At 34.9% G+C, this 14,110-nt stretch overlaps 1 protein-coding gene across 1 annotated transcript in view; it reads right to left on the reverse strand.

Moving 5' to 3' along the window:
* LOC124366631 (death-associated protein kinase 1-like) overlaps positions 1–14,110 on the reverse strand; it is a 39,933-nt gene that overhangs the window by 7,845 nt on the left and 17,978 nt on the right. The window contains exons 6-9 of the mRNA XM_046823228.1: positions 13,471–13,668; positions 7,608–7,808; positions 5,313–5,467; positions 1,818–1,938 (exon numbers count right to left, since the gene is read on the reverse strand). Of these exons, the coding sequence (XP_046679184.1) occupies positions 1,818–1,938; positions 5,313–5,467; positions 7,608–7,808; positions 13,471–13,668 (675 nt within the window). The remainder of the gene's footprint in view (positions 1–1,817; positions 1,939–5,312; positions 5,468–7,607; positions 7,809–13,470; positions 13,669–14,110) is intronic.

Genomic DNA, 14,110 nt, shown 5'->3' on the forward strand with positions numbered 1-14,110 from the left:
ATGGGAATGCAATTTCTCACAGCGATGCGGTTGGCAGCATTTTATTCCCTGACTCAGCAGTAACACAGCTGTGTTTTCAGATCAATCATAACATCACTGAAAGTAACATTATCACAGTTTGTTTGAGATTAGTTTTATAGAGTTTGGCTATTTTTTCGTTTAATGAAAGTGAATGTGAAAGAATAGCACTTGTTTGTGTGAAGTTTTGTGTGAAACTGAACAAAACGTTTTCTGAAACCTTTTTGATGTTACAAGAGGCTTTTGGTGAAGAATGTCTAAGCCGATCATGCTGCCATCAGAGGTTCAAGAGGTTTAAAGATGGCCGAACATCCACAGACGACGATGCTCGTTCCGGACGCCCTTCAACGTCAATCAATGATGACAATGTTGCTAAAGTGAACACTCTTGTACGATCAGACCGTCGACTAACAATCCGTGAAATGGCAGAAGAGTGTAACATTTCATTTGGGTCATGTCAGGAAATTTTAACTGAAAAACTTCAAATGCGTCATGTTGCAGCAAAGTTTGTGCCAAAACTGTTGACTGAAGACCAAAAGCAACACCGAATTCATGTTTCTGAGGAACTTCTTCAAAAGGAAAATGACGACGAAAGCTTGTTGGATAATGTCATTACGGGAGACGAGACATGGGTTTTTGGTTACAATGTGGAAACAAAAGCCCAATCATCACAATGGACATTAAAAGGCTCTCCAAGACCCAAGAAAGCACGTCAAGTCGAATCAAATGTGAAGGTCATGCTTACGGTTTTCTTTGACTGTAAAGGTGTCGTCTACTATGAATTCCTTCCACAAGGTCAAACAATTAATCGTTTTGTTTATCTTGAAACCCTCAGAAAATTGCGTAATGCTGTGAGAAGAAAGAGACCTGAGCTGTGGCAAAGTGGTGATTGGGTCCTTCACCATGACAATGCTCCTGTTCACTCTGCATTAGTTATCCGTGACATTTGTGTAAAAAACTCAATGACTCATTCCTCAGCCCCCCTACTCACCTGACCTGGCTCCAGCAGAATTTTTTCTCTTCCCGAAGCTCAAGAGACCCCTGAAAGGACAAAGATTTCAAACAGTTGACGAAATTAAAGAAAAAACGACGGAGCTGCTAAACACCTTTACAAAAGAAGAGTTTTCTGGGGCCTTTTGATCAGTGGAAACACCGGTGGGAAAAGTGTGTAGCTTCCCAAGGGAAGTACTTTGAAGGAGACAAATTCGAATAACCTGTATGTTGTATGAATAAATGTATAAAAATTCAGTCCTTGAACTTTTTGATCACACCTCGTATTAGTTTACAAATGTTATACATTTGTTTTTAAATTTTATTGTTTTGTTTGTTTATTTGTTTTGTATCTGTATGTTTTGTAACTGTATGTGACACCATTTCTAATCTTTAGGATTTTGAAATAAAGATATTCTCTCTCTCTCTCTCTCTCTTTCTCTCTCTCTCTCTCTCTCTCTCTCTCTCTCATATTATTTTTGGGTAAAAATACAAACAAAATAATTTTGAAAACAGAAACATGTATCTGCGTGTTCCATAGCTCTACCCATAAAAAATTTTTGAAAATATATATATTTTCAAAATTTTTAAAACTCACTTGGACTCAGAATTAATATTTCTTATCACCAAAAGAAGATATTTGCCTAAGTCATCAACATTACTTCCCCCATTCTATTTATGGGAGGAACTAAAAAGAACAGAATATATTATACAGAACTTGTGTTTATTTTCAAAAATATTTCTGACATTTGAAATTGATAGAAAATGAAAGTGTGATCTGATCATGGAATAGACTGATGTCCACTCACGTTCCTGACTTTGACTAGAAGGTTGCTGATGTCGCTGTGGCCGAACTTGAGGGCGGTGATTTCAGCCTTCACGCCATCTTGATTTCTAACCTCCGTGTTACAACCGTACAGGCACAGGCACCTGTCAACACAACTTTATATAGTCTAGTGCTGAAATGGAAAAGACAAACATAAATTAAGACGTTCACAGACTGTCCCGTAAAGAATATTCGTAAAACATTCAAGTAGCAGTAGCTAAATTGATGTATTTAAAAAATAAAAGAAAGTGCTCAGGATAAGAAAAAATGTGCCTGAAATCCTGTTCCTTTGTTTATAGAGTTAAGAATTATGGTAGTACCATGCTTATATATTTATACTTGTTTAATACAAATCTGCAGTGTTATAATCTTAGACAACATTTTCATAGGTATCCAACCGGAAAAAATAATATTTGCTTGATTTGGGGTACGTTAGACTTGGAAAGAGTCCCTTATTTATTATTTACAGAGTTATTTAAGTATGAGAATTAAATTATTCAACAAGTTTCCTGTAGATGCACAACTAGTTAGTGAAAACAAATGTAAATAAGTGTTGAGTAAACGGAAATTGGAAGTATTTTTTACTCTGTTGATGAGTTCCTTAACTGTGATATTAGCATTTAAGTTTTTAAAATTGTTAGTGTATTTTTATAATATGTATTTAATGTTGCTAATGTTGTTTTATAGCTTTATTCAATTCTTATGTTTTCTTTTGCTAATAAGTTAATTTAGATTTGTTATTTTTTAGACACCCCTGATGTTTTACACTAAGACGTTTATTAGTTATGGAAAGCAGGTCTTAGACTACTATTTTTGATTAATTTGAAAACAAACACTCCAATAATACAACTTTTATTTTTGAGAGGCCTTTCATGTTCATGGAACACATCATCAGATCCAAATAACTGAAATAAAAGTCGTTACAATAATAATAACCACTTATTATAAACCATTATTATAACCACATAACTGAAATAAAAGTGGTTACAATAATAATAACAGTGTTTGTTTTAAAGTTAATTAATAATTCAAATAAGAAAAGAGCTTTTAGAATTTACTATTTTTTATTTAACTTTTTTACAATTGCAGTAGTAACAACTGAGTATTGTTCAAGTTGAAACACAGGCTTTTTTAGATAACTTTTAAGGCTCTCTGTTTTTTAATTAATGATTGTGTCTGATGATGTATATTACACTTTTGTAATGTGCTTAATGACTAATAAAGATCTTGAATCTCGAAGTTAATTTACCTACTTTCTGAAGGAAGTATGAATACACATTGTAACATATAATACAAACACTGGAGCTGATATTCATTTTAATATAATCGATTTCACTTAACTATAGTTAAAAGCTGTGAGAGGCAACTGTGGATTAGACCGTATACAAGTATGTTATTAACACTTTCACTGCTACTCCTATTTTTTACAATTTTCTTATACTGCCGCCCGTTTTGTTTTTTTTTATAATTTTTTAACCAATTATAGGACTTGTGGGACTTCCATTTAAAAAAATCTTAGTTCTTCCTCTTTCTACATAAATGCTCATGCAAATATATTTTTAAACAGAAAGTCTCGTTTTAAAATTTAAAAAATATCATGTTTTATTGTAAAAAGTAAAAAGTTGACCAAAAAACATCACTATGCACTAATCTATAACATAAATATATTTCTCATTATTATTTGCTCATTATCATTGTGTCACTATAACTACACATATTTATAATTGAAATCCACTTATGTTTAAATATTTTTTTAGTGTGGAAAGTCTTTAAACATGGTTTTTTGAACATGGCAATTTTGCACTCGCTAGTGTCTCTTCTTGCAGCCTTGCTTGATTATTTATTTTAGCTATCAAGGAGCATAATCAAAGTTTTTATTACTATTATGCTTATATTTTTTATTTTAGAAAAAAAAAAACAATGTCAACAAATTATTTGTTATTTGCATCTCCAAGAAATCCATCGGTAGTGAAATAAAGATCATTATCTGTGTCATCTTGGAATAAATCATCACTTTCACTACAACTTGAAAATCTGAGTAACTCTTCTAGCACTTGATTGTCTTTAATACTGTCACGATCCATTGTATCTACTCACAAAACAATCATAAACTAAAGTAATAGCAAGCAAAACAATAACAATGTAGACGATTAATTAGTATAACGATAACAAACAGCAGCCATGACGCGACAACAAGTTTGTAAACAAACCAGTTTTTTCTGATATTCCAGATGCAAACAACATTTCATAGATCATAATCCATAGAGTATGAAATAAAAACATGGAAATAGTGAATGACTATAAATGCCGAAGTTCAAACGCCTTTTTATTTTTATAAAAGTCGGTGCCATCAAAAGACGTCGGCAGTCTATAGAATTCCATGTGCGACATTGTCGGCAGTGAAAGTGTTAAAAGTGTGTCTCGTATAAAAGTCCTAATAAAAATCACACACAAATTTAGCTTGGTTAGCATATATGTTGCCCTGAACAGGTTCTTATATAACAATGTCAGCGTATACACTTCACCTTAGCTTACTGTTTTGAAAAAACTCAGTTTTACAGGTTTAAGAGAGGACTCATCCTCTTTATTTATTTATTTCTTAATGTAAATATTAAATTCTCTGCTTTATCCTTATTAATTAGTTGGTTAAGTATAAAAATAAAATTTCCAACCAATTTCTTCATTTTTGTACATACGTATATAAACATTTATAAATCCGTCAACAAAATAAAAAGTAGTAAGTAAATACAAATTTGAAGTAATAAAAATATTACAAAATATCATGAAAGTGATGATTTTTTTGGGGAAGGAATTAAAAAAGCTTCATTTGACAAGGAACACCTATAATGTTGAGGAGTTCCTGACTTAATAACAGTAATAACAAAGTATTTCACATATTTAGCTACTAGAAAATATCTAGTTAAGAATTCTCATTATTTTAACATAATATACTGATCAAATAAGCATTTATTATACAGTATAATACGCTGTATTGAGTTTCAGTTAAAGTCTTACTCTTACAAAAACTATTTGCTATAAAACACGTTAATCTGCATTATATGAACTTCGGAAAAACAATTGAATAAAAAAAAATGCAAGTGTTCAATAAGTAAATCACATACAACAACTGAGCTAACCGTATCAAAATTAAACAGAATTACAATGGTATCATGATTAATACATAATATATAACATGATTTCTGCAAATAGAGTGGCTTTCTACATACCTTAACTACTATTTCTCAATGTTTAACATTAATTTCAATTTTTAAATAGTTTACTTGTAGATTTTTGGAAAAACGGACAATACTTTGGCACTGATACTTCTCTGCTGTTTTCTAAACATGAGTACTAACCAAGCCACACGGATCACGTATTTACGTATGTACGTACATACGTAATCACGTATTCAACCAAAAACATGATTTTAAAAATTATGATTCGGAATGTTATCAATGTAGAAACACTTGAAACTGACCTGACAATCTCGGTGTGACCGTATCTGGCAGCGAGGTGGAGGGGGTAGAGTCCCTGCTTGTTGGGGACATCCGTGTCGCAGCCGAGCCGACACAGACTCTGGGCTATGGACAGGAGGCCCTCTCTCACCGCAGCGTGTAGCACCGTGTCTCCAGACTTCACACAGAATCAATCTCAGACGAGTTGGGATTTGTGACAAACTACATGTTTTATCATTTAAAACTAGGATGCCACTGATAAACCAAAGTGAAATAAATATTTTGTATTTCTAATAAAACTTACAATGATTATTTATATTTTTACGCCACCAGGAGGATTCGACTATGAGGACAAAAAATTCTTACTTTGAAACTGAAAGTATAACTTCTCTCTATTACAATAATAAACCATTTATATGCTCCAGATTTTACAGTTTTTAACCATAATAGCAATAGGTTTCCTTTGTAAAAATAGAATAACTTAAGGAAATATTGTGTAAAAAGATTTATAAGGAAGAATCTTTAATCTTTTTAATATAAAAAGATGTTTAAATCTAGTGGAAGTCAAGAAAGACTTGCGATGTAGCAGGCATGTTGTGCATTTTTTAAAAAACTGTACTTCTCTTTTTCTGAAATCTTTTTAAAAACGTTAATTTGTATTGCATTTTTTACGTTAATTTTTTAAATACAATATTACTTGTACAAATAAGTTGTATCACTATGGATCATTTAGTGTGCTTAAACATAATAAAGATTGATCCAAACTAGCTGTGGACAAAAGTACTATTTTGAACCAAAAATATTGTGCTAACAAACAAATTTTTTGAAATCTTCTTTATACTACTTTTTAAAGATAATGTTTAGATTTCCTGTCCATTCTTGTCCCCCTTCCTTTTTATTTCCGCCATCTTGTTTTTGTCTGCCGTGACGATTACCATTGGCTAGTGCCCTCTGGTCAGTCGTAGGTGGTTAGTAGACGAATGAAGACGTATTGTGACCTGTATTCCGTAGTTCAGTTTTAATGATTAGTGTTGTGTATAGTTTTTTATTAAGTGCATGTTTATAGAGTTAGTGAAGTTGACAAACAACATGGTGGTTGTGATTCCTGACTTAGGCGTGCCACAACGCCTTGGTAAGATTTGTTTATTTTAACCTAATTTGTAATTATGTATTAGGTTAGGTCTTTACCTGAAGAAGAGATCAGATTGCACATCTCGAAACATAGTGTTACTGATTTCTTGTTTCACTGAACGATGGCAAGTGTTCGGAAAAATCCTGTTTCCTTCATGTTTAGATAGTTACAATTTGTACCATTTTTAGCCTCAAATTGAGTATAAATAGTTAAGTTGTATCATTACAGAGCTTTTATGGAGAAATTTGTTTTCTTTTTTAAATAAACAGTTTTATGGATTAAAATTTTTTTAATGTTTAAACAGATAAAACAAGTCTGGGGATTTATAAGTATTAAATGTATATGCCAAATTTAGTCAAAATAGTCCTTTGGTAACGGTTGGACATCAACACACAATATGTACACACAAATGATAATTTCACTAAACCACATGTTTTAATTCAGAAGTTTCTGAAACCTTTATTTCTACTCAAATTTCTTAGTCTATTACATGGAAAAAAACGTAAATATATTGGGTTTAAACGCTACAGTTAAGTAACCTAAAAATTCAGTTGTAAATTAAACAATGTATGATACATCCTTCAAGTCCAGTTTTAGAGGCTTAAAACTGCTTACTCTTCCATCAATTTGTATATACCAGACACTGATTATGATCAAGAAAAACACAGCACATTTCGATTCATTCTCAAATACACATAATTATTCCACCAGACACAATAGTACTCTTATTTATCCTTTACACAAAAACACGAGTCTTTGAAAAATTGCTTGAGTATGGAGGAATTTGTCTGTATAACAATTTGTCCAATGATACAAACCAGAGAACTGTTTAGAAATTTTAAAGACAAACGTGAAGAGCTAATTGCTAGGAAAGTATTTCTACAGTGTAGATGAATTCTTAACTGAAAAGCAATAAGTTTTTATAATAATTTAAATTGTGTATCTTTGTTCATGTAGTGTTGAGAAATTTTACTGTTTGCAGTCTATTTTTATATTTAAAGCTTAGTGTTTAATGTTTGATGTTTAAATTGTATTACTACATGTCTTATCTATACAATTTATGTTTAATTTACTTTGTAACATAGGTTAGGTGTTTTTATCACATTAACATGTCCTCTATTATAAGATAATTAATTACTGTACATGGTGTTATGTCACAAATACGTGTTACGACTAAAACACTCACAGTGTCTTGGACCTCGATATCGGCAGCCGCACCGTGTATGAGGAAGGACGCCACGTTCGTGTGTTTGTGAGACAGGGAGAGGTGAAGGGGGGTGGCGCCGAGGTGATTGGTGGCGTCCACCAGAGCTCCGTTCTCCACCAGCATCCTCACACACTCCAAGTGGCCCCAGGTGGCTGCTATGTGCAGTGGAGTGTCTCCTTCCTGCTCCAACATGATCGTACATGATCAATCTCTCACACGATAAATTGTCGTTACGTAATTAAAGGACTGTTTCTAAGTTGGAGTATGTAATCAGAAATCAGAAACTCTTTATTGATAATCTTTAAGATTACAAGTAGCGTCAATTAACAAAAAGTTTACATAGTTATAAAATATAATGGTTCATCTTTGTCTCTGTTAAGTTGTCAGTCTCCATAAATAAAATTCCTCCACTGTGTAGATGGTTCTTTGCAAGAGCCAGTTCTTTATTGCAGTCTTCATGTTAATGTGATTGTTTCCATTTTTCTTAATTTCTTCTGGCAGAGCATTAAAAAGTTTTTCCCGGCATAGGTTGGTTTTTTCTCAAATACAGCTGTTCTGTGAAGAGGTAGTGGAAATTCTTGACCATGTCTTGTGTTATGTTCATGAAGATTACTATTTCGAGGAAAGTCTTTTGATAAGCAGTACAATATCGTTTCCAGAATATATAGAGAAGTCACTGTCAGTATATTCAATTCTTTAAAAGTAGCTCTGCAGCTTTCTCTAGGTCCTAGCTTCCCCATTAACCGGATTGCTTTCTTCTGAATTTTGAGGACTTTTAGTAGGTTAAATTGAGTTGTGCCCCCCATGCTGCTATCCCATACCTGAGATGACTTTCAAATAGGGCATAGTACGCTATTTTGGTAGATTCAAGAGTGCTTGTTGCATGGGTCCTTCACAAAGCATAGAGTGATGAATTTAGCTTCAGGCATAAGTTGTCAATGTGATTTGTCCATGTCAATGTATTATTTAGTGTTATTCCTAAATAATTCATGTCCTCTGTTTCTTGAATACCAGGGATTTCGGACACATAGTTTTTATTAGTTCCTAGAGTGAGTTGTTTAGTTTTCAAGCTGTTTAAGACCAGATCATTGTATCTGCAATATTGTTGGGCCATATTGAATGAGATGTAGGAGTTTATTTCTAGCTGTTCAACATCCTTCTGGGCTGAGAGTAGTACGGTATCGTCTGCGTACATGATGGAATTTGTGTAGTTTTCCAAGAATATTGGCAGGTCATTGGTGAATAAAATATATAGCACTGGTCCTAAGATGGAGCCTTGGGGAACCCCTCGAGTCATAGGTAGTTTTTCAGATTTAACAGTACAGGTCTCTCCCATTCTTCTCTGTTTAACCTCTACAACTTGGTATCTTTCGTTCAAATAACTCTCAAACCATTTTAAGGCTGACTGTTGGACGCCAAGAGTTTGTAGTTTGGCTAGGATGAGCTTATGGCCAAGACAGTCGAAAGCTTTGCTCAAGTCTAAAAAGATACTAGTGATGGTGTTGCCCTCTTCCAGGTTGTCTGTAATATATTCAACAAGGTATATTATTGCAGTTGATGTAGATCTTTCTTTTCTGAAGCCATGTTGATTATTGGATAGGATATTGTATTGTAGGTGAGTGAGTAGTCTAGAAAGAGTGATCTTCTCTATTATTTTTGATACAGTTAGTAGTAGTGAAATGGGACGGTAGTTTGTTGCTTCATCTTTGTTTCCTTGTTTATATTTAGGGTATACTTTGGCCTGTTTTAAGTTTTTTGGAAATATGCTCTGTATAAAGGATATGTTAGTGATGTGAAGGATTGGTTTCAGAAGTTCAGCTTCGCAAAATTTTATGATTTTTGATGAAATCTCGTCCAAACCCGAGGAGGTTTTACTTTTCAATTAACGGATTGTTTGTTTAATTTCTTTGGCTGTGATTGGGGTCATTTCTGTCATTGTGGTATCTATATTGTAGCATAGACTATACAGTAAGTTGTCATTTCGATATTTGGTGTTGCTTTAGCGTGTTTTCTGCTATATTTACAAAGAAGGTGTTAAGGTGGTCAGCGATTTTCTTTGGGTCCGTTTCTTTTATTACGTTGATTGTTAAATGATTCAAGTCTGATGTTGATTGGTTCTTAGCAGCTCTTTCTCTATTTATGAGTTCCCAGACTGCTTTTGTTTTGTTATTAGCGTGATATATGTGGTCTGCATTAGCTTCCTTCCTAAGTCACCTGAGTTTCAGAATCATAGGTTTCTTCTTCTGGTTTGCCTCAGATTTATCTTCAGTTCTTCCTGTGACATTAAACTTATCCTGCGCATTGATAAATTCCTTTCGTAATCTTAAGGTTTCTTCATCATAGACTGTGTTCTTTCTAGAGTGGCTTTGTTTCTTGGTCTTGAGTGGGCAGGCAAGATCTAATGCCCTTGTAAAGGTATTAAGGAAGTTATCGTAAGTGTCATCAATGTTGTTCGATTGCGTCACATTCTCCCAGGTTTCTGTGGCTAGGATAGATTTTCGGTAATTTAGGTTCCTCACGCATGTGTTTCTGTATGTTGAGAATGTTATATTGCCAAGTATTTTAGGAAAGTCAGCTGTGCAATATTGGCCAGTATGATCTGATAAGCCAGTGTTACAGATTTCAACATTTAGTTTACTGGGTGGGAGGTCAGTGCATATAAAGTCAATAGAGGAGTTAGAGGTGGCTGTGACTCTCGTTGGTGGCAGGGCAAGTCTCTTTAGGTCATGTAAAGCCAGCAGTTCATGTAGTGCACCTTGTTCTCGGTTTCTGGTAAGGTTATCTATGTTGATGTCTCCAGTGATTATGATGTAAGAGTTGTGTCTTTTGACTTCAGTTAAGGTGTCGTCTATCACTTGGAGTGCAGTCTCAAGATTTGCATTCGGTAGTCTGTAATAGCCTAATATATGTATGTCCTTTTTATTACTATTTTTTATTTTAGTTCCAGTTACCTCACATACCATTTCTATACTGTATTTTTCCAGGTTGAGAGTGGTGGTTTTGTTGGCTAGCTTCTTGTGTCTATATATAGCAACTCCTACCTTGATATGCTCTGTTCTGCCATATGCACACACAAAGTCATAATACTGAGCCTCACATGATTGATGACATGCTGTTTTAGTCCGTGCTCAGTTAGGACCACTATGTCAGCAGGTTTAGTATGTAGTTGGTGTTCCAGTCTTTCGATTTTATTGCTTACTCTGTCTATGTTTTGATGAAAAACTATGAGCTTCTCTGTTTTTGTGTTACTTAGACAGGTGCGTCGTGAGGTTGGCTTGTTTCTAAAAAATTGCTGGATGTGCTAGAGAAATTCGTAGAAGCTAAGGCAGATTCATTGTTAGTGCATGACAGATCACCACTATTACAAGCATACCCATAATGTTTTTTTCATATGCTCCTTATAGAAGGCAATGTATTTTATGAAGAAGTCCTCATAGGTTTCATCGCTTCTTTTAAGTGATATTGAATTAAGTGGTGGAGAATTTCTCAAATTCATCTTTCCATAAGGCTTAGTAGGTACTTGGAGCTTCAGTGAATTTGCTTTATCTGCAGCTTTGGCCACTTGAAGGGAGACACTAAACATTTTTACCTTTTTACCTCTGGTTTTCCGGGGTGTATGTACTTTTTGTTTACTGGTTCCTGAAGTCGGGGGTGGGTTGCAATCTGTCAAAGTGGTTTGCAATTTTTGTTTGCAGGTTTGGCTGGTTCCTGAAGTCAGGGGTAGGTTACAATCTGTCAGAGTGGTTTGCAGTATTTGTTTGCAGGTTTGGCTCATTCCTGAAGTCAAGGTTTGGATTGTCTCTGTCATCGGTAATGTTAGGGTGTTTTCTAGTTTTTCACTAAATGTTAGACTGGATCTTGAGGTCAAAGTATTGTATGGAAGTATGGAATAGCTATCTCCATTCGTTCAAGTTTTGTTTTTATGTCAGATATTTCAACTTTGAACAAAATTGAACTGTCTCTAGTTTCATGATTATCTCGACTAGAGGAGGAAGTTTGAGTTGTAGTGTGTTTCAAAATGCTTGTTTTTGAGACTTGGTTTTCAGTTTTCCTTTTAAGCATTGAAACAGTCCATTGTTGCTTTACAGTTGTTACAGGTCCAAGAGTTAATATCTGCTGGGGTCATTTTGTTTAGTTGTCTGTCAAAGATGTTGACAGAACCCAGATGGAACCATAGCCTACAAGTGGCTGTGCAGAAGATAGCAGAATATTTAACTCCAATACCACAACTGCCACACGGGTATTTAGATTTGTTTTTGTTGCTGTCCATTTAGTGGATTGGAAGTGGTTATTGGTATATCAATTTATATAAGTGTTCTTGATTAAATGGCACATAAGTGTCGTGTAAGGAATAAGAGTAGTATAGCAGCTGGCTATGTTGCTGTAGGTCAGCGCTGACAATGCTGACACAGTGTCTGGGGTCAGTGGTCTAGTTACAGGTGGCCAAGCAGCTGTGTGCCACGCCAACGCTGTATGGTGTGGAATTTGTTGGATTGTGATTTGGCAGTGACGTCACTTTTTATCGAGTTGTCTTAGTTATTCATAGCTTGTGTTCTAAGTTATTTTAATCTTGATACTTTCTTGGGAAGCTTGTATAAATTTGTAGTAGTTAATACAGTTTTTTTAAGTTATATGATTGAACTTTTAAAGATTTTTAAAGATTTAATCTTGACAGTTTACTTACTCTGTCAGTGTTCAATATTAAACTTTTGTTTTTTGATGAAGTTTTGAAGTTTCCATGAAGGAATGTAAGCTTATTTACTTACGTGTGGTCCAAGGTAAGAATTGTGCACAATTAAATAATATTTTGTTGGATTATTACCACTTAAATACACACTTTTATTGGAGTTCACTTCACTGTGACTGTAGGTAGTCGGCCATTTTGTACATACGTATGTATAGCCTAATAAACAGTTAACCCAGCAGGGATCACTTCTGTCTGGTTTATACCTTCCAGTTGAACCTACCACAGCAAAAACCAAGGTTTCACAAATCTAGGCCTTATGGATGTCCAGGAGCGGTACATCACTAACCGCAAACGTTGAGATTCTGGGGTGCAAGAGTAATTCAATAGGTCTAGTCTACTGCGGGAGATGACTGCTGGAGTTGGTGGTGTTCGTTCCCTGATTATCAGAGGTTCTTGCTAGCCTCAACAAGGATGTGCCACCCCTGCCTACTTTGACTGGAGAGACTGGTTCAGAGCTGGCCTCCCCTTCTTCCGGGGTGACATGACTTTGAGATTAGTGCCCTGATTCTTCCTCATGGATCTCAATAGGAGGCGGCCCCTACTCCCTAACCTTACCCATCCTGAATATCCTGTCACTCCGGAAACAGCGCTAAGGTTCTTACAGGACTAAGTGCAATTTATAAGCTTCTTGTCCTAAGATAAAAAAAAAAAATTGGAATAAATCCTTAATTCATTTAGTTTCTTTTTGCCTTCATAACATTCATTCCATCAATATTATATAAACATTCAAAAAAAAATCAAACATTTATTTTTACAAATATGGACAGTAAAAAATACAGACTATGAATAAATGATGTATTCCAATGCATAATCAAATAACTTTTAGTATTTCATATATTTTAATAAAATACCCTTCCTAACATGGAAAACTGGCCTGCCAATAGAGGTAGTTTAGTTGCCAATTCTTGGGTTAATGGAGTGTACATATATTCCCAAAACAAATTGTTTAGTTTGAGCTCTAGATATTAAACATTCACTGAATTTCTTTCACCACAAAATACAAAATGTAAATGTGTTCTTACTGATGATGACAATATGAATAAATAGCTTTTATGCAAAATGCTCAATCTCAACTTCCAAACGAAGCCAACTTACTTTGTTGCAGGACGTGATACTAGCACCAGCATGAACAAGAAGCTCCAGCTGGGCCGCCTGTCCCCGCCGTGCTGCATGAAACACCGGGGTCTCCCCCGCTCCGTCCGCCACCGCCAGACTGGCTCCGCTAGCCAACAGCAGCCTTGTCACCTCAGGGTTGTCCCCTCGTGCTGCTATGTGTAGCACTGACTCTCCGTTCTGTGCAGTGGTCATCATCAGTCATAGGAACATTATTACGAGGGTTATTCAGAAAGTAAGGAATGTTTTGGAATTTTTTTAAAACCAAGTACAAGAAAAACATTTTATTATATACATGTGAAAGAGGGAATGAAGTACTATTTTTCTACATATCACACAACAAATTCAGGCACTTATCATAGAGGTGGACAAGCTTTGGAACTCCTGGATTTTTAAGTCAATGAATTTTGCCACCTGTGATCTAAGCCTCTCAGTGACGTGTGCCTAGAGCTCCTCATCGTTGTCAAAACACTGTGTTCATTTTCGGGAATAAGTGAAAATCACTTGCAAGCAAGGAGAACTGGAGTAAGGTCAGAACTGTATGGGGATGAGGAAAAGATTCTCAATTTTTCAAGAGTTCTTGCGTACGGTTTGTAGTGTGAGGTTGGGCATTGTCATGCAT

This window comes from Homalodisca vitripennis, chromosome 7 (assembly GCF_021130785.1).
Source record: "Homalodisca vitripennis isolate AUS2020 chromosome 7, UT_GWSS_2.1, whole genome shotgun sequence".
NCBI classification, from domain to species: Eukaryota; Metazoa; Arthropoda; class Insecta; order Hemiptera; family Cicadellidae; genus Homalodisca; species Homalodisca vitripennis.